This window comes from Mus caroli, chromosome 7 (genome assembly GCF_900094665.2).
Source record: "Mus caroli chromosome 7, CAROLI_EIJ_v1.1, whole genome shotgun sequence".
Taxonomy (NCBI): Eukaryota; Metazoa; Chordata; class Mammalia; order Rodentia; family Muridae; genus Mus; species Mus caroli.
Window position 1 is genome coordinate 118,465,716 of NC_034576.1, and position 19,113 is coordinate 118,484,828.

Below are 19,113 nucleotides of genomic sequence, written 5' to 3' on the forward strand. Positions count from 1 at the left end.
GTAATGAGATCTGATGCCCTCTTCTGGTGTCTGAAGTCAGCTACAATGTACTTATGTATAATAAATAAATCTTTGGGCCAGAGCAAGCAGGGGCTGAGCGAACAGAGTTGACCGGAGTGAGTGGGACAATCAGAGCAAGGGGGGTTGACCAGAGTGAGCAGAGGTCCTAAAAATTCAATCCCCAACAACCACATGAAGGCTCACAACCATCTGTACAGTTACAGTGTACTTACATACATAAAATAATAATAATAATATTAATTAAAAAATCTTTTAAAAAAGAAAAGAAAAGAAAAATGGAGCCAGTGGTGGTGGTGGTGGTGCAATCCAGCACTCAGGACACAGAGACAGGTGGATCTCTGTGAGTTCCAGGCCAGCCTGGGCTACAGGCTGAGTTCCAGGCCAGCCTGGGCTACACAGAGAAACAAAAACAAAACAACAACAACAAAAAGGAAACAATAGGAGAACTGGTAAATAAGACTACAGAAGTTAAACTAAATAAGGTAGATGTCTATACATTCACACTAAAGGACCTAAAAGAAAGGCAAAGTTTAAAAACCAAATAATAAAGGGCCGCTGGAGAGGCGACTAGCGCACAGGACACTAAGCCTGACAACCTGAATTCCATCCCTGAGACCTACAGGATCGGAGGAAATAAACAGGTTGTCTTCTGGCCTACACAAGGTCACTGTTGCACATGCGTACATCAACACACAACAAATTAATTAATTAGCAAGCATTTTAATAGATAATATGCTAAGCATGTAATTCCAGTGCTTGGGAGGTAGAGGCTAGAGCAGTGTTTCTCACCTTCCTAATGCTGTGACCCTTTAACACAGTTCCTCATGTGTGGTCACCCACAACCATAAAATTATTTCACCGCTACTTCATAACTGTAATCTTGCTACTGTTATGAACAATAGTGCAGGATATCTGATGTGCTACCCTTATGAAAGGGTTGTTCAACAACCTACCCAAAGGGCTCTCCACCCACAGGTTGAGAACCACTGGGCTAGAAGTTGAGGCCAACCTGGGCCAAATACTAAGACTCTATCTCAAAATAATAGTATCGATAATAGATTAAATTTTAAAAGGTTTAAATTTTACTAAATTTAATTTTTTATTCTTACAAAAAGACAGTTTACTGCACTCCTTACCTTTCTCATAAACAAGTCTGACTTCCTCTATGGATTAATAAATACATAGAGTATAGGCAAAGGCCCACCAGTAGAAGAGTAACTAAATCTCATCCACACAGACATACCCCGCATACCCACACTCGTGCGTGTAAAGCTCCAGAGATCACAAATATGAAGTCTGCTCCATTGACCAGAAGGGTGAGGGCAAAAATCATCCCTGACCTCTGTCACTCCGCAGAGGCTGCCCATGTTCCCAGAGTCAGAGCCCACATCCCTCCACCACCTGACACACCTCCTCTCCTGAGGCTCTGGCTCTCTGGGCACCAGGTAATCCAAAGTCCTTCCCTTCCGCATTACCTAGACAGTCAGCACGCCCATGGGTTCTGGGACTAGATCCTGGGCGTCTTGGTCCAGCTGTCACAGCACCTATGTGTAGCACACGGACAGCAATGCTTCATGGTTAAGACAATGAGAGCAAGGTGGCAGGCACTATGGAAACGTCACAGTGAAACCATTCACTCTGTGGTGGTGATGTGAGCTAATCATTGTAATAAGGTCAGTGCCACCACACCAACAAGGACAAGGCACACTCTGGTCAGTGCCACTACACCCGGAAGTGGCAGTACTTTCTTGGCAGGGCTAGCAAGGGGACAAACCTTAGACCCATTGTTCTGGCCTGCACCCCCAAAGCAGACCCTGATGGTTCTTTCCCCTCTACAGTCTACAGCTCTGAGTCTCTTCAGCTAAGGAGGCGGCAGCTCACTCTTCCTCTTCCTCTTCCTCCTCTTCTTCCTCCCCCAGCTGCTCTAAGTGCAAAGGCTCTGGTTGATTCTCTGAATGCTGAAAATGCAGGCATATGACTGGGTCTCAAAACGCATGTGACAACTGCCCTTTAAAGAAACTGACAGGCACAGACCACGTCTTCCTGGAGCCTTGTGGCGTCACCACACAATGTGAACGCCAGCCACATGGCAGCAGGATAAGTGCTCTCTATCACTTAACTGCATGAGTCAGATTTGATAAATTCCAGCCTTTGAAAGTCTATCAAAAGGAAGCTTTAAACTAACAGGCTATGATGGCAGCCTAGCAACGCAGCCTCCTCCGTTGCCACCTGAGCGGGTACTGGAGCAGTCAGGTCCTAACAGACTTCAGAGCCTAGAGGATGGTGGGCTCCTCAGCATGCAACCTGTGGGAAACGAGAGCAAGCTGAGACCTGAACCCCAACTCCATTTCCCCTCGCTCTCTGACCTTGGGCTTTCTGAACACACACCATGAGCCCACTCTCACTCAATGACTCATGGGTAAGACACCCAGGAAGCAGAATATGTTCACCAGAGCCACTTCCTTCTTCCAGTCCCTGAAATGCTAAAGGCAGCTGGGCAAGTCCCTCACTGGGAGAGCACTTACCACACACAGCTCACCCACACACCGCCTCTGAAATCTCAGCCAAGGCCCTGTCCAACCCGTACTTCTACTTTTTTCTCTAAATAGACAGTATAGACTCTAACCACATCCAAAGCGATGATAAATGACAAATGAGGAGTTTAACGTTTTAGCTGTGTTGTTCTTCAAACCCATATGAAAAATACCCCTAAAATAAAAGTATGTGCCCCGTATGACAGACACCCCTGGGTCACGGATAGGAGGGGGAGCCTAAATTCTGGTCCTGGATCAACTAGAGATGGTTCTGTATGCTTGGTCAGTTCTGAAACTCAGTTTCCCCGCTAATAGTCTAGACTTGTCCATCCCTTCCAGTTCTAAGAGTCTGATATTATTGAGTGACCCAAACAAGCAGAATAAGCCAAGCTGAGAATGTCTTTAAAAAGACAAATGTCAGTGGAGTATGGTGGCTTACGTCTTTAATTCCAGATGGAATTAAGTTTGAAGCCAGCCTGGTTTACAGAGCGGGTTCCAGACAGCCAGAGCTACACAGGGAAACCCTGTCTTGAAAACCAAGAAAAAAAGGCCCGAATGTCACCCGACATAGTTTAGTTGCCCCTCAGTGTCTCAGGGGATTGGCCCCAGGACCTCCTGAGGCAGCCACCTACATGAAACGGCACAATATCAGCCCCTCCCCATTCCTCCCATATGCTTTAATCTACCTATAGATTGCTTTAAATAGCTCTGCAATGGAAACGATGTGTAAACTTGCTATACTGTACTTTTCAGGGGATAACAAGTATAGGGGGAGGTGTCTACACATGTTTTGGATAAATGATACTTTCCAAATATTTTCTATGTGCAGTTGAGCAGGTTATATGAAGACCCCACAGACGTGTAAGCAACTAGAATTAACACCAAAGAGGAAAAATATGGAAGGATGAATGCCAGCTCCTTCAGTCTCAAAGACCATGCATGCGATTTGAGAGCTCTGGGCTTTGCTACAGTTGGAGTCGCTGGGGAAGGTATCTAGTTGAGTGTGTAATGAGACAATCTCGACTTGAATGTCAGCTTGGGTTTATCACCTTAGACTTTATCACCTTAGGCAAGGCATTAAATCTCTGGGTTCCTACAATTATAAAACGGACAGTGGCCAGTTCTCAAGGCCGACTAGGGACAGCATGTGGGCCATCCATGCAGCACCTGAAGCAGAGGTGAGCAGTGGATAATGGCTGTCACTGTGCCTTAGTGTGGGTTTCTATTGGTGCAACAAAATACCATAATCAAAAAAGCAAGCTGGGGAAGAACGGGTTTATTGGGCTTCGTTTGAGGGACTCGGGACAGGAATTCAAGCAGGGCTGGAGCCTGGAGGCAGGAGCTGATGCACAGGCCATGGAGGGATGCTGTTTACTGGACTGCTCCCCGTGGCTTGCTCAGCCTGCTTTCTTATGGCCACTAGCCCAAGGGTGACCCTACCCACAATGGGCTGGGCCCTCCCCATTGATCACTAATTGAGAAACCGCCTTACAGCTGGATCTCATGGAGGCATTTCCTCAACTGAGGCTCCTTCCTCTCTAGCTTGTGTCAAGTTGACACATAAAACCTGCCAATGCACACTGTGTGTCTGCAGTCACTGGCAGAGCGCACACAGCCTCAGCTCTGAATCTCTTGCTCACCTTCCTCTCTGCCCACAGTGCTGAGTCAAGGGTGAGCTGACTTCGTAAGGAAGAAAGGCTTACAAAACTATAGCTGCCCAGAGACGGATAAAAACCCAGTCTCCCCCAACAAAAACAAATGCTCCCATCTTCCTCAAGAGAAAAAACAGTTTAAAACACTCCACCGAAATGCAAAGTGCTTTTCTCCATGCGTATCCACAGTTCTCCCTCTTTATCTCTTTTTGTAATATTTAAGTTTTACAACATATAATTGGAAAAAAAAATTAAACAAGACTGCCTGCTTCTGAGCCAGGCCAGACCTGACACTGTCCATGTGTCACCAGCACAGATCTGGACACCTGGCGTCAGGCAAGTCACTGCACCCTGCTGTAAGGTGAAGGACCGGCACCTGATCTGATGACATCATCTGGCTGCTGTGAGATGAGGACCCAACAGCAGGCTGTGGAATCTCCATCCTTCTAGCTCCTAACTCCCCGTGCCTGGAGGGAGGCCCACCAGTTGCTGTTACTTTTCCTTCCAACTCAGAATGCATGGCTTCGAGTCACACCTTTATAATGTTGCTCGTATCGTTAAGAGAGAATAGCCCACAAGGCGGCAGCCTTTTCTTAGGAGCATACTTCCAAACTAACAAAAATGAATTGGAGGCTATGAGCATAACTCAATGTTAGTGAGCAACTCCAGGTTGAAACCACTCCCAGCCACAAGCCGTCGTCTTCCCCCGGTGTTCTGTTCCTTTCTTCTTGCTGACATTGTTTTTTCCTCTCTAACATTTGGGGAACTTCAGACCTCAGTGCACACTGGGTTGTGGGAAGCAAGGGCAATGAGACAGAAGATCTCACCTAAGGAGTCAGAGAGCTGGGACCAACCTTTGTGAGCACTGAGCCCCATGGTGGATCTGAACAAGGGACTAGTAAGAACATCCTACAGCCAAGCCAGGCGTGGTCGTGGACGCCTTTAATCCCAGCACTTGGGAAGCAGAGGCAGGCGGATTTCTGAGTTTGAGGCCAGCCTGGGCTACAGAGTTCCAAGACATCCAGGGCTACACAGAGAAACCCAGTCTCGAAAAAACAAACAAACAAAAAGAACATCCTACAACTTATACCTTATTTCCCCTACAACAGCAGAACAGGCCAATGAAGAAGGGTACAGAAACATATTTGAGGAAACTTGAAATTAGAGGCTCTCAAATGGTGGTTTCCAAGAGGCAAACAAAATCAAAATAATTCCTAACAGCTCAACTGCCTCATCAATAAAATGTAAACGAAAGTATCTGCCTCTAAAATTGTCTAGAATTCATTGACACACACAAGAACGGTGTCCAACAGCCCCTGGCACACAGCCTGTTCGACCAGAATGCCATGCCACGCCCCCACGCAGGATCCTGTTAGGACACCTTTCAGTGGCCCCAGCATCTAAGGCTCCAAAGACCTCTTTCAGTACTGGAGGCTGATGTGAAGCCAAGTGTGATGTTCAAGCGTGATTAAACCCCTCCAGGAGAGCTGTCCCATCTGATCCCCAGGAGCCCAGACATGGTTTCTAACATACTTATTTCCTCGTGAGAAAAGCAGCTCCCCCAGCCCACATCCCAAAGATCTTCTATCTGCCAATTAGTCAGCACTGGGCTAAATCCTTTCCAAACACCTCCTCTAATCCTCCCAAGTATGGGGCTAGGGTGAGGTTTCCTTATCCCTGTTTCACAAGTGAAGAAACTGACTCTGCCTCAGGGACAGAAAGCAGAGACTGAGTTCAAAGCCAAGTCCACAGAGAAAATCTCTCTCTCTCTCTCTCTCTCTCTCTCTCTCTCTCTCTCTCTCTCNCTCTCTCTCTCTCTCTCTCTCTCTCTCTCTCTCTCTCTCTCACACACACACACACACTCACACACACACACACCCTGCCTCAACCAACCCCTCATGCTCTCTCCCTCGGTTTCTGCATTCCCACAGCATGCTGGCCTACAAGAGTTGTCCCTTTTGACCCTCACAAGAGACAGCCCAACCCCCCAGGAGGATCTTTGTGGTTTTGCAAACAAGGCTGCTGAGTCTTGTCCGTCTCCTCCTCACCTCCTGATTCAGACAAACCCTCAGAGAATTCCTCTCTTGCCCTGAGACAAGGCTCCCTGGAGTCAGTGCCTAGCAGAGGCCTCAGAGTAGACAAGATACACCGTGACTGCGTGACCACGAGATGGGACACAGGACATGACACAATTCCAAACAGCCACACCCCACCCTATGACCCCATAACCCATCCCATAATTCCAAAGGCTCCGTGAAAACTGCGTTGTTTTCCCCTGAAATCCTCCAATCCCTTCCTATTCAACTCACAGTGCTTAAGAGGCACAATCAGTCACTTGCTCTTTATGGAATACCCTTGGGTGGCTTTACCAGGCAGGGATAGGGCCACTGTCAATGAATACTGGGACATGACAGCAAGCCAAAAGATGAGCAGACATTATTAGATGTCAGCTTTGGGCTATCTTCCTACAGCAGAGAAAAACTGGCTCACAATCAGAGCTGTCTCCAAGCCCTCCACACAGCACCGATAGCTTGGGCCACCACTGGAGAAGACAACGCAGCTAGGTGCTGGGAGTGGCACCCAGAGCGTACAGATCAGCAGGCCCTGCTGAAGAAACCCATGGTACTGTTCTGCCAACTACTTCCTTAGGGGAATGCAGCCATTGGAGTGGCCAGCCCACAGAGCAGGAGTGGAGAGGAAGAGGAACCTATGGAGCCAAGTGCCCGCAGAAGTTTTCAGAAAGCTAGGACATAGAGGACACCAGGCCTGTTTTAGGGCCTCTGTCACCTAACAGACAGCCACGGGCAGAGTTAGCATCAGCTTCCTTTCTCTCTGCTCCCTCGCCTTCTGTAAGGCCCCTTCTTAACACACTTCTACACCCATCAGAGGGCCCTTCAATTACCAGACTGAGCACTCGGTCCTAGGCTGGGCAAACAGATTGCCGAGCCTCAAGTCTGAATACTGCTAGGAAGAAGGGTAAAGGTGTCAACTCTCCTCAGGCTTGCTTCCATGTATCCCCAAAGCCTGTTCTCATCCATGCCCTCAGCAGTCTGGAATCTCCCCCTCCTGTTCTGTTTCTTGGGGCCCAGGTATAGATACCCCAGCTGTACATACAGCACACCTAGTGCTTGGTGATAGACGCCATGCTCTGTCAAGACAAGAAAGGAAACGGAAACCTCCTAGGGGGTGGGCTTCACTCCACTCTGCCCCCATAGTTCCACACCTAGGCCTGTCTTCCACTCTGCAGGAGACACAGGCTGGGTATCACCTGTCAGGTTCCTGCCAGAATTTCTACAGACCCGGGTTCTCAAAGCGACATCAGAGGTACTTGTAGAATGTAGAATTGCAGGTAGCATTTGCAGCTCAAACTCCAGACTGAAAGAGCTCAGTCTGGTGTTAGAGTGCAGTTGGTTTCCAAAGGCAAAGAAAACAGGTACATACTGTTAAAAAGATAAAAAAGGAAAGGACATTGTCTTGCTGTCTTCCCCAGAGAGTCTGGCTGTCTCACAGACAGGGAAAGGGGGTCCCTCCTGAGTCCCAGTTCCCTGGGAGAATGCCCACATTCTCCCTGGAAATACACTGCAGTATGATGGACTGAAGTGGCAAGCTGAGAGAGAGAGAGAGAGAGAGAGAGAGAGAGAGAGAGAGAGAGAGAGGCAGAGAGACAGAGAGAGAGAGTGACAAAGAGAGAGAGAGAGAACCTGAGAGCCACCAATCTCATTTCGAGTCTCTGTCACCAGCCGATACAATATTAATAATTAACCTGCCACCAAGAGCTGCTGTTGCTAAGAAAGACTAGTGACAGCACTGGAGCCCCAGCCCTAGACCCCCCAGGTTTCAGAGTTTTGGGCGCAAAGGGAGCCTGGAACAAAGCCCTGCCTTCCTCCAGGACACCTGAGATGTCATTCAAGAAGGGCTGACCCCTGACCTTTCCATAGCCAGCTTCGGGCTTTCAGCTCTCTGAAAGTGTGCAAGGAAAGGGTCCGAGGTGGGGGTGGGGTGGGGGTGGGATTGGCCGACCCGGTGCAGAACCGCTGGCCACCTCCCGCCTCCTTTGGAACCAGCCTCCGACCCGCAGCTCCCACGCCTCTGGGGCCTCTCAGTTCCCACGCACCACTGGCGATTTTGGAAAGCCATGCTGTCTGCAGAGAGAGAATCCTGTTACCATGAACACAGGCAGGACTTGGAGACGCGATTCTTAACCCTACTGGGCAGCTACCGGCGCGTCCTTCCCAAGGGGAGATTAACCAGTGGCCGGCTGAATCCTCTCCCAATCCGCCGCACCCAGACACAAAGCACCAGACCGCAGCCCACGATCAGAGTCCTGCCCGACAAAGTTCGTGCGTGCACACACCTGCAGACTGCCAGCGGCTCTCCCCAGAACCCCAGGGCGGCGGGGCGCGCATCCCGGGGCGGGCAGCGCCAAGGTTCCATGCGCCCGCTCCGGCCCCAGTGGGCCACCGGTCAACAGCTTTGGGCCACGGAACGTGCCCGGGCCTCCACGCGACCGCGGAACATCGTGCGCCCTTCTCGTCCTCGCCGGGGCCTTTGCGAAGAGCCCACACCCACTTGACATCAGCGCCGACCCAAGCGCGCCGCGCAGCGCCAGACGCTGGCCCCTGGCAGTCCAGAGGGCGCCCTAGGTGCTGCCGCGCGGCCAGGACGGCGCGTCCCGGACTGGCACATTCCTTTCCTCGCAGAGGATGCTGCAAACTGGAGGAGGCTGAGATGGAGGAGGGGAGGGAGGCAAGCGCGCGGGGAGGGCAGGACCTGCGGCCTCACCACTGCGGCGCTCTGGCGCTCAGCCAGCCACCAATAAAGAGCTCTGCCAAGCCCTTGCAGGGAGCACCCATCAACAGTGAAGACCAGGCTGTAGGTGATGAGGTGTGATATCCATGCACCGCCAAAAACCTTGAGAGCCCTGACCTTGAATTCTCTTCCACCCAATGTTTCTGGAATCTCCGCTTTAACAATCCCTAGGGAACTGCCCAGCTGATTCTGTTAAATCAGGAAAGAATGCTTGGTTAGATATGGCTGCTGACCCCCCATACCCTAAGAGTATGACAGGCCCCAGCAAAACTGACCATACCCCTCTGGCTTTGGCAGCACCAACTGTGTTTTTCTTCTTTCAGTGTCCTTGGTAAAAAGGGACTTTACTTCTGCTCCTGCAAGCAGTTGGAAACAGAACCGCCCAACAACCCACACACACTTCTAATTCATTCATTAGCATCTAAATATTCAAATAAAAATAAGGCTCAGAATGTGCCTGCAGCTACACATAGAGGATAAAGTGCCTGCACTCACAGCCCCAGCCAGGAGTCTACTCAGGATGAGCGCTTAAACACAGAACAAACTATTATAGTGGTCGCAGAAGTACAGATGCAGCTATGCCAGGGACCCCAAACTGACTCAGTAAACAAGAACGTCTTCCCTGAGGAAGCCACACAGCTGCAGAGGCTTGCTGTGGGTGTACCCTGGTAACTAGGGTTTACTTAAGTTCCCATCAACAGGTGGAGATGACTGGGCAGAAGAGGGCCTCCATGCCTGAGAATCAGCTTTTGTCCAGAAGGGGTGTGGGGCAGCCCACGGGCCCAGCAAAACAGTTTACCCATGTGTCCAGAGGCCCTCAAATGCTCTCTCCTGTCGGCCTGACTCACGGCTGTCTCACCTCAATGAGCAAATGCAGAGTTGGGACCGTCACTCATGGATCCAGTGTCACCGCCATCATTCTGCGAGGCCCGTAGATATGCCTATGGTCTCTGGTCTCTGTGTTCTATCTACGGGGTAGGGAGGGGTGAGGACAATACCTCTCCAAAGATTTGTTTAACTCAGCTCCTTTGGAAAAATATACAAACGCCATTCTCAATCGGTAGCCTCTTTGATACAAGACAGCAATCGATTATTTTCCAAATCACAAATCATACTGAAGGGCCAGCTCAGTGGGAACTAAGTTCCAATCCCCAGCACCTAAGTAATGCTGGGTGGGTGTTGTGGTCTGCATACAATCCCAGGGCTAGAGAGGTGAAGAGGTTCTAGAGGCAAGCTGGCTAGCTAGCGTAACCTCCCAGTTCAGTGAGAGATGCTACCTGTATATATAAGGTGGAGAGTGAATTGGCCAGGCAATAAAGGGCAGGAAAGCTGTGGAAGATTCTTTTGAATAATTTCCAGTTTAATCAGAGAAATAGACCCATTGTAGGAAGTGTAAAATGTTCCTGGGGATAATTTGTCAGTATGAGATAAAAGCCTTCTAAAACACTCAGCTCCTGGGAGCCAGTTAAATAAGTGTTTATCAACAAAACACACTTCTGGGTGGACATAGAGATCCACCCAGGGCTCACTGGTGTCACCATTTGTGCAACAACACATAATTATAATGACCTAAACACACAAGAGGCTGGCTAATACACTATGGAACAAACATCCTTACAGTGAAACATGTCCAAGCTTTAAACGATAGACTTGGAGCCGGGTGTAGTAGAACACACCTTTAACCCTAGAACTCAGGAGGCAGAGGCAGGCAGAACTCTGTGAGTTCAGGGTCAGCCTGGTCTATGTAGTGAGACCTTGTCTTTAAAAAAAAAAAAAAAAAAAGATATACATATATAATATTTACTGTAGAGTAAGCAAAAGGTTCTAAGACCAGCGATCCTGACTGTGTGCATTGTGTGGGTGGGGTGAGTGGAAAGCACTTCCCATGGAGCTGCCTGGTGTTCCTTTTTGTTCAGAGCTGACCTTACCCATGTCCTGCTGCAGACATGTCCTGCGATGGCACAAGGAACTCTATTAGCCCATACTAGAGCTATCAGGTCCTAATATTAACGTCGAATGGAGCAAACTTCCCAGGCAAACAATTCAGTCCTTCACCCAAACACACTGGCAATTGGATCTTTGTCTTAAAGGAGAAATCACTTTGCCTCCGGCCTTCGTGTAGAGATTTGTCAGGTATTCTTCTGCCTCACAAGTACTTAGACTTCATTACACACGAATTCCTGCCCAAGGTGGTATGGGGTCTGTCTGGTTTTATGACTTTTTTTAACCTTACAAGGACTCTGGACGCTAATCAGTGTACAGTTCAGTAAGGCAGACAATGCACTACCTGCCAATATGAACAATCGCAGGACTCTGCTGGGTTTTTATCTCCTTCCTTGAGATTTTCTGGTTTAGCTAACTTGTCTGACAATAAGTATATATGACTTTGATGATCAGATCTTAAAATGCTGCTAAAAATAACTGAGTTTAGGAAACTGTTCAAAATCTAGTGTGTTCCTGTAATGCTTGGGAGGCTGAGGCAGGAGGATCACTATGAGTTCAAGATCAGCCTGGGTTACAGAGTGAGACCCAGCAAGTGCTCTTAACCACTGAGTGATTTTTTTCCAGCCCCTGCATTGACTTTTATAAGGCCATTTTGCCTGTGCCCTTCACATTCCTCCTTTTGGTGAACGCTGACACTGTCCCAGCTGGTGCCCCTATACCCAAGGACAGACACTCCATCGTCGCTAGGATACCACACAGAAAAAACTGGCAAGAAAATTATTTTTATATTTATCTCCTGGGCTGTGCTTATAACAATGCCCAGAAACTTAGCAAAGGTTCCAAAATGAAGCAGCCATGACCAGAGGTTCTGTCCCCTGCTTCCAAATGTTACCATTATATGCTAATTATTATATTATTCAAATACCAGGTTTGATATTCTGGGTTCTTAGTGAGCTCAGGGAATTATAGCCTATGCCTTGATGCAAAGGAGAAAACAAAAATCTCACTTTTTTAAGGCCTTCGTGGGCCACCAAGCACACAGATAAAGACGAATTAGCAAGTCACACATTAAACTAGGCTCAGTTGATGAGTAGGCGGGTGCTCTGCGCCTCTGCTTCCTCTTACTAGGAAGCCTACTAGTGGTCAGGGTTCCCTTTTAGGGGGAGATGCAAAAGCACTTGGGCAGAGTAGCTAGCACCCGGCATGGGGCTTTGCTACGTAATGAAATCAGACATATCCACTTTCCGGTAAAGTAGGGAGCCGCTAGCTGTGGTTTTCAGTGAAAGGTGTCCAAGTTTTATATATATATATATATATATATATATATATATATATATATATATATATTTTAATCACATTTATCTGAGAGAAGGGCATGCGTGGCATGGTGTGCATGAAGAAGCTAAAGGAAACCTGCAGGAGCCGGTTCTCTCCTGCTGCCCTGTGGATCCTAGGGATTGAATTCCAGCTGTGGGTGGTGGCAGCAGGTATCTTGGCCTGCTGAGCCATCTCACAGGCCCTACCTCCCGGTCTGAGCTCTCCAAGCTCCCAGAAGGTTCCCAGAGGGGTAAGCAGAAGTGGAAGGGGCTGTGCTAACACTGTGGTATAACTTAACATATCAAGGACAGAAGGCAGGTGGACCTGGCTCCACGCTGCAGGTCCAGTTTCTCAGATTGTAGTAAGTTAGAAACCATGAGGCGGGATCTACAGATGGCCACTTTAATTCAATCGTCCTTTCATGCCCCGAGTCACTGTGACACTCACATCCTGTGCACAAAACAAAATGCATGGCTTCCAAGCCAGGCAGAGATGCCATTAGGATACACTTTAAATCCACCTGGAGCCTAATCAAGCTAATTTTACTGTTATTGTGCCTATTAAAACACGAAGCCTTTGTTTAGAGAGAGAGCGGAGCGGAGGAAGGCACAGCCATTAAGGCTCAGGGCTCTGATTAGCTCAGAACTGTTTCTGGGAAGGAAGTTAACAAAAACAAACCTCGCCATCAGGCCGTGCTGGCTGAAGCCTTTGATCCGGGCACTCTGGGAGGAGAGGCAGGGCGATCAGGAGCTGCTCTGGACCAGCCTGGGCTGTAATACAAAGAGAGCCTGTCAAAACACAAGCCAACACTGAATTTTGAATGTAGCTTCAGTCGGGTCAGAAAGCCAACTCCAGGGCAGGTGAGGAGATCCACTGGACACAGTAACCAAGGAAGCAGTTATGCATGTGGTGTGGGTCCTGACGGGAAAGGGCTTCCCGTCCCATGGTCAGAGATCAAACGCCTCACAGATGAAGAGTTCTGACAAAAATTAATAATTAAGGGGGCTGGAGAGATGTTTCAGTGCTCAAGAGCACTTAACTGCTCTTTCTTGCAGAAGATTCAAGTTTGGTTCCCAGGACCCATGTTAGTGGGTTCAAAACCGCCTGTAACTCTAGCTCCAGGGGATCTGAAACTGTCTTCTAGACTCTGTAGGCACCTGTACTCACAGGACATACACACAGTGGAGATAAATATATACATAAATATTTTAAGCTGAAGATAAAAAGACACAAGACATCTAGTTAGCTAGAGCACACACTGCCGCTACAAAGCATCACCTTCTACTTTGCGGGAATAACTGGGTTAAAATGTAGGTCCGGGGACTTACCACCCACCACCCCCAGATAAAATAAAACAAAAGGTCTAGAGTCTGTCCAGAGCCCAACACTTGTTCTGTTCATATGTTGTTAAGTTGCTTCTTTGTACATGAGTATGGTGGTGCAGAGGGTCAAATCCAGGACCTTGTATAGGCTGTAGCCTCAGCAGGCACGTAGGCTAGCTCTCCAGTGATTTGGCTACTTGCAGTTTAGAGCCCAACTATGAGACTTTCTAAGCTTAAAAAAGTTTAGTATAACACATAGAACACCAGTGATCACTCAGGTAGTCTGGGACCAATTCATAATCAAAGCTAAACAGAATCTAATGAGTACCTCTTATGAACTCTCACCCCATACAAGACTACAGCATGATGGATGCCCCCCCCCCAAAAAAAAAACACAGGTATGGAAGACTACTGGCTTTCAAATGGAGCTAGTATGCCCCTAACACTGGCAGTCTTGGCCAGCACCCGTAGCCAGGAAAGAACTCTCTCACTTGACTATAGTTGGTATCTAAAAAGCCCACAGACTTGGACCTGAGCAAAGTCTACACTCATTCTCTTCACAGCTGGGTGGCCTGGTATCAGTTGTTTGTCCTTCTTGGAGTCTCATGTCTTCAACTCTAAAACAGGGCTTAAACACATACCCCCACTGTGGGGTTATAAGGCTTGGCTAACAGAACCAGGGAAGTATATGCAACACAGGAAACGAGAAGTGACAGTGTCACCGGGGCTGGAGAGCTGGCTCAGTTAAGAGCACTTGTTTTTTGCAAAGGACCTGAGTTCAATTCCCAGTACCCACATGTAGGCTCACCACCTCCTCGGGCACCAGGCCTGCATGTGGTATACAGACATATATCCAGGGAAAACACTCATACACATAAAATAATAAAATAAAATCCAGAGAAAGAAAGAAGTGCTGTTGTTATTCGATCATTGGTAAGTGCCAATTAGGGCTTCTCTGCAGAAGGCACAGCGAGCACAGGGGATAATGACAGAATAGAGGGGCGCAGGTAAAGGCTGTGAAGCTGTGACAGGTGAGGTCAGGGAGGCAGCAGCAAAGGCCTAAGCTGCGGAGCTCCAGCTGAGCTCTAAAGAAGATGAGTCCAGGCATGAAGACAGGTGGGAAGAAGCCGAGGGTCTCCCTGGAAACAAGATACCAAGTGTGGGGAACCTGATGGCCTGTGGGAAGGGCCTAAAAGATAAGAATGGCAGACGCATTAATGGAGGGTACCTATGGCCGTGTAATACTTTGAGGGAATTCAGCTCTCTTCCAAACCAGGGGATGGGCTGCAAGAGACAAGATCAATTTTGTTTCTTGCAAAGGTTTCTGTAGCTTCTGTACAGAGGATGGCCTGGAAGTCAGAAGCAGCGAGTAAAGCTGCAGTGTTTATTCAGTGCTTAGCTGTGTGCTGTGCTAACAAGTGTGTGTGTGTGTGTGTGTGTGTGTGTGTGTGTATGTGAAGGACTTTAATCCCCCTAAAAGCTTTTTGGTATGAGCCCTGTTGCTGCCCTGATTTTGCAGACAGCGAAACCAAGACCCAGTGAAAGAGGCAATGAACCAATCCACGTTGGTCTGTGAGGGCAGCTCCAATGACAACATACAAATAGGGGAAAGGGAGTAGAGGTGAAGAGGCCCCCGCAGCAGTGTAGGGGGTCAGGGTGGGAGCTGGTTCAACAGCCTGAAGCTAGAACCAAGGCTCATGGGTGGCATTCACAGGGACAAAGCAAAGGAAAGCCAAGGCTGCTTCCAGGCTTTGGACTGAGAAACAGAGGCCAGTTTTACGTCCTGAGAAGATGGGAGGTGGGGAGAGTTCAAATCCATATGGATTGGACAAGTCTAGCAGATGTGGGAGTAGAAGTCACAAGGCAGTGAGTGGCAGCAGCAGTTGCTGGGTAACAGTGGGAAGATGAGGAGACAGCTCTCCTGGCTATGGACATCTGGTTCGCTGTCACAAGCTCGCAATGACTCTGAGACTCACAGCACATGCCTGGACTATTTTTTTTTAATGTTTATTTATTTGTTTGTTTCTTTATTATGTATATAATGTTCTGCCTGCATGTATGCCTGCAGACCAGAAGAGGGCACCAGATTACATTGTAGATGGTTGTGAGTCACAATTTGGTTGCTGGAAATTGAGCTCAGAACCTCTAGAAGAGCATCCAATGCTCTTAACCTCTGAACCATCTCTGCAGCCCCCAGCCTGGCCTTTAAGGCCCATCTACATCTCGGCTCCACGCTCTGAGCAGCTTCCCAGGAGCCTAGGCACCAGCAAGCTTCCTGATGATCTCCAGAAGGCACCCTGGCCCGAGCACAAGGTTATCAATCACCCAGCATCCCTCCCACTTCAACACTCCCTTTTTTGGTCCTCTTGTCACTGCAGCCCACCAGAGTGGGAGGCCCTGGAGCCACTTGGAAGGTCCACAAGTCAAGACAATAAAAGGTTTCCTAAAATAAGCTCCCAACAGTGGCCCCTTCCAAATCCCAGCTGCCACAGGGTCACAGCATGATAAAACAATGTCATCTTGACACCTCCTGCGCTCTCAGGAAGAGAGAGTGTGCTAGAGGTTGGGAAGAGGTGGTGAAGTGCGCGTTTCTGAGAGGCAGCTTGACTGTGGGACACATCAGGCAGCCATGTTTTCACTCGGCCTTCAGGAACTGTGTGTGCTCCAGCCAAAGGTTCTGCTCCATCCTCCCCTGTCTGCTGGGGCTTCCTCTCCTAACTGGATGTGCATTCCTGTATTCGTGTGTGTGTGTGTGTGTGTGTCTGTGTGTGTGTGTCTGTGTGTCTGTGTGTCTGTGTGAAGTCATTTTGTCCCTTCCCACAAGCTGCTTAGAATCCACTGTGAAACGGGATGGAGAAATAAATAACAGAGTGCTCAGCTGTCACAGACCCGGGTGTCACACACCCGGCTGTCACAGACCTGGGTGTCAGGCTGTCAGAACCACCTCATCAATAAAGATGCGTATGCAGAGAGTAATTCAAGATTAGAAGAGGGAATACCCTAATTATCAAGTAAAATGCTCCAATACTTTGATCTCTCTATGTTTGAGAAGAAAATACAGGTCTGGTACGGGGTATGGAGGCTGGCACCTTCAATCCCAGCACTTGGGAAACAGAGGCGGTCAGATCTGAGAGCTGGAGGCCAGCCTGGTCTACACAGTAAAGCCAGGTCTCAAAATAAAACAACAAATCAGGGCTGGAGAGATGGCTCAGCAGTTAAGAGCACCGACTGTTCTTCAGAAAGTCCTGAGTTCAAATCCCAGCAACCACATGGTGGCTCACAACCATCCTGAATGAGATCTGACTTCCTCTTCTGGCATGTCTGAAGACAGCTACAATGTACTTACATAAAATAAATAAATCTTAAAAAAAAAAAAAACAAATCAGTTTATACTTAGCACCTGTGTTCTTATTTCTTCCCTCTCCTCAATTAATGCGACAGTAATCTAGAGGGAAGAGGTAAACACTAAGACACTGTATGTGCATGGTGACTCTGTGGTTGTTGCCATTCACAAAAGGTCACCGGTTCCACACCAGCTACTTCATCTTCCAGTGAGACCTGTCAAAGCCACGCAGGGGAGCAAGCACAGACTCAGTGTGAATCCTTCCTGGGTAAATCCGGGCTCTGCCCATCCTCTTCTGGAGTCTGCTGCTCTTCCCAAGAGTCTTTCTGAGCGCAGACACAAGCTGGCAGACGTGAGGCAAACAGCAGCCCAGAAGCACAACTTTGCAGACATAAAAATTATGACATGTTCTCAATACTGTCTCCAGCCAAAACCCTTCCTGAGCCTAGCAAGCCAAAGATAGAACCAAACGCCTCGTCTTGTTTACAAACACCACCAGGGCCCTTCCTCGGGGACCATCCTCTCCAACAAACCCGAAGGCAGCAATTACTCCCAATCCCATGTGCTGGCCCCATGTGTTTGTGATGAGGCGCATTCTCCAGGGAGCAAAGAACAGAGATGATTTTTGCCTGTCATCTGTGAATCCTTGAGCACACGATGATGATAGATGCTCATGTTTGTCCCCAGTATTGCCAACTTTATAGAAGCATCTATTGACGCATGGTGCAGTTGTGAAATATATTTTATTGCCAAGTATTTTTTTTGGAAGATTGACAATCCACTAAGTATACACTAGAGGGCAGCACTGAGCCACAGACCCGCTCATTTGCCAATCTTACTGAAGTTTAATTAAATAATGAACCCTATTCTCAAAATTAGGTCTCTATTAAAATAATGGCAACAGAGACAAAGTAATTAAAAACACATGCCTGACAAATCCATACCCACAAGCCCATCCAGTGCACTTCCTGGCTCCTTGTCGCTTGCCACAATTAACTGGATAAATCCAATTATGCCTTCGGATGCCCAAACTCTGCCTCTCCTCTCCCTTTTCCCCAGTGGCTTCTATGAAAGCAATATCCATCTTTAATGTGCCTGCACTTCAGGAGACGCCGCGTCTAGTACAATAAACACATCCTCCGAGTGCAGAGACCAGGGAGAACATGTTCTGAGGACTCTGCCAGCCCCGGGTGTGGGCTTTCTTCTCCCGACACTGGAGAGAGGCTGGAACTCAGCAGCTGTCAGAAGCAGCCATGAATTTACTAGAAAAGCCCTGCTGAGCCGCTGATAGCCAGGGGATGAGCAGGGGCTCAGACTCAGTCTCCCCACCTGTGGCACAGCACGCCCCACCCCAGGACAGGGCCATCTGCAAATGCTATGAACACGCCAGGAAGGGCACCGGGAGTAAAGTGAGCTGGAAGCCGGATAAAGTCCTCTGGCAAGTGGGAGTGTGCGCCCTTGAATAGCCCTTGACTCTCTGAGAAGACAGGACAAGAAATCAGTCACTGAGGTCTTACAGTCACATGGGATCGGGTCACACAAAGCAAAGGGAGTCTACAAAGGGAGGTCTTCATCCCTAAGAGAACGGAGGTAACTTGACTGTGGGGAGCAGTAAAGACCAGCTACACTACACTAGCACCCAGAGCTGCTGTCGCCCAGATAAGGCCGAGGAAGTGAATTGGAAAGGGAGCGATTACAGACAGGCCCCAGTGTGCCCAGCCAAACACAGGCTGGGCAGGGAGAACTGAGGGCAGGACCACCAGGAAAATCATCTGGGTGGGTCTGTCTCCTTCATCAACCTCCGTTGCTTTCCTCTGTGGGGACGAGCAGTCTGTGTCTTTGGCTTCAGCAGAGTGTCTGGCACACAGGAGGCACATGGAGGTGTGATGGGGGCCGCCACTGCTTTGGACAGAAGACTCTCCTCTCTCCCGCCCTCTGCTGGCTATCAGAGGCATTGTATCTGCAGCCACTCTCAAAAGCAAATAATCTGCCTGACAGAATTACATGTTTAAAAATAAAATCATTACCATCTTTAAGATAGCTGGGGCCAGGGATCTAGTTTAGTAGAGTGCTTACCTAGGACACACAGGCCCTAAGTTTGATCCCTAGCACCGAAGAAGACAGAGGGAGGGAGGGAGGGAGGGAGGGAAGAGGAGAATGAATAAAGGAAT

The 19,113-nt window shown here is 48.7% G+C and overlaps 1 protein-coding gene across 3 annotated transcripts in view; it reads right to left on the reverse strand.

The window, feature by feature from the left end:
- Plekha7 (pleckstrin homology domain containing A7) overlaps window positions 1-19,113 on the reverse strand; it is a 187,839-nt gene that overhangs the window by 106,925 nt on the left and 61,801 nt on the right. Inside the window, exon 1 of one of the 3 annotated variants that reach the window (XM_029479071.1) lies at window positions 8,562-8,886. The exons of the other annotated variants lie outside the window; for them this stretch is intronic. Within the exon in view, the coding sequence (XP_029334931.1) occupies window positions 8,562-8,641 (80 nt within the window). The 5' untranslated portion in view covers window positions 8,642-8,886. Of the gene's footprint in view, window positions 1-8,561; window positions 8,887-19,113 lie in introns of those variants that run through there. 3 annotated transcript variants of the gene reach the window in all.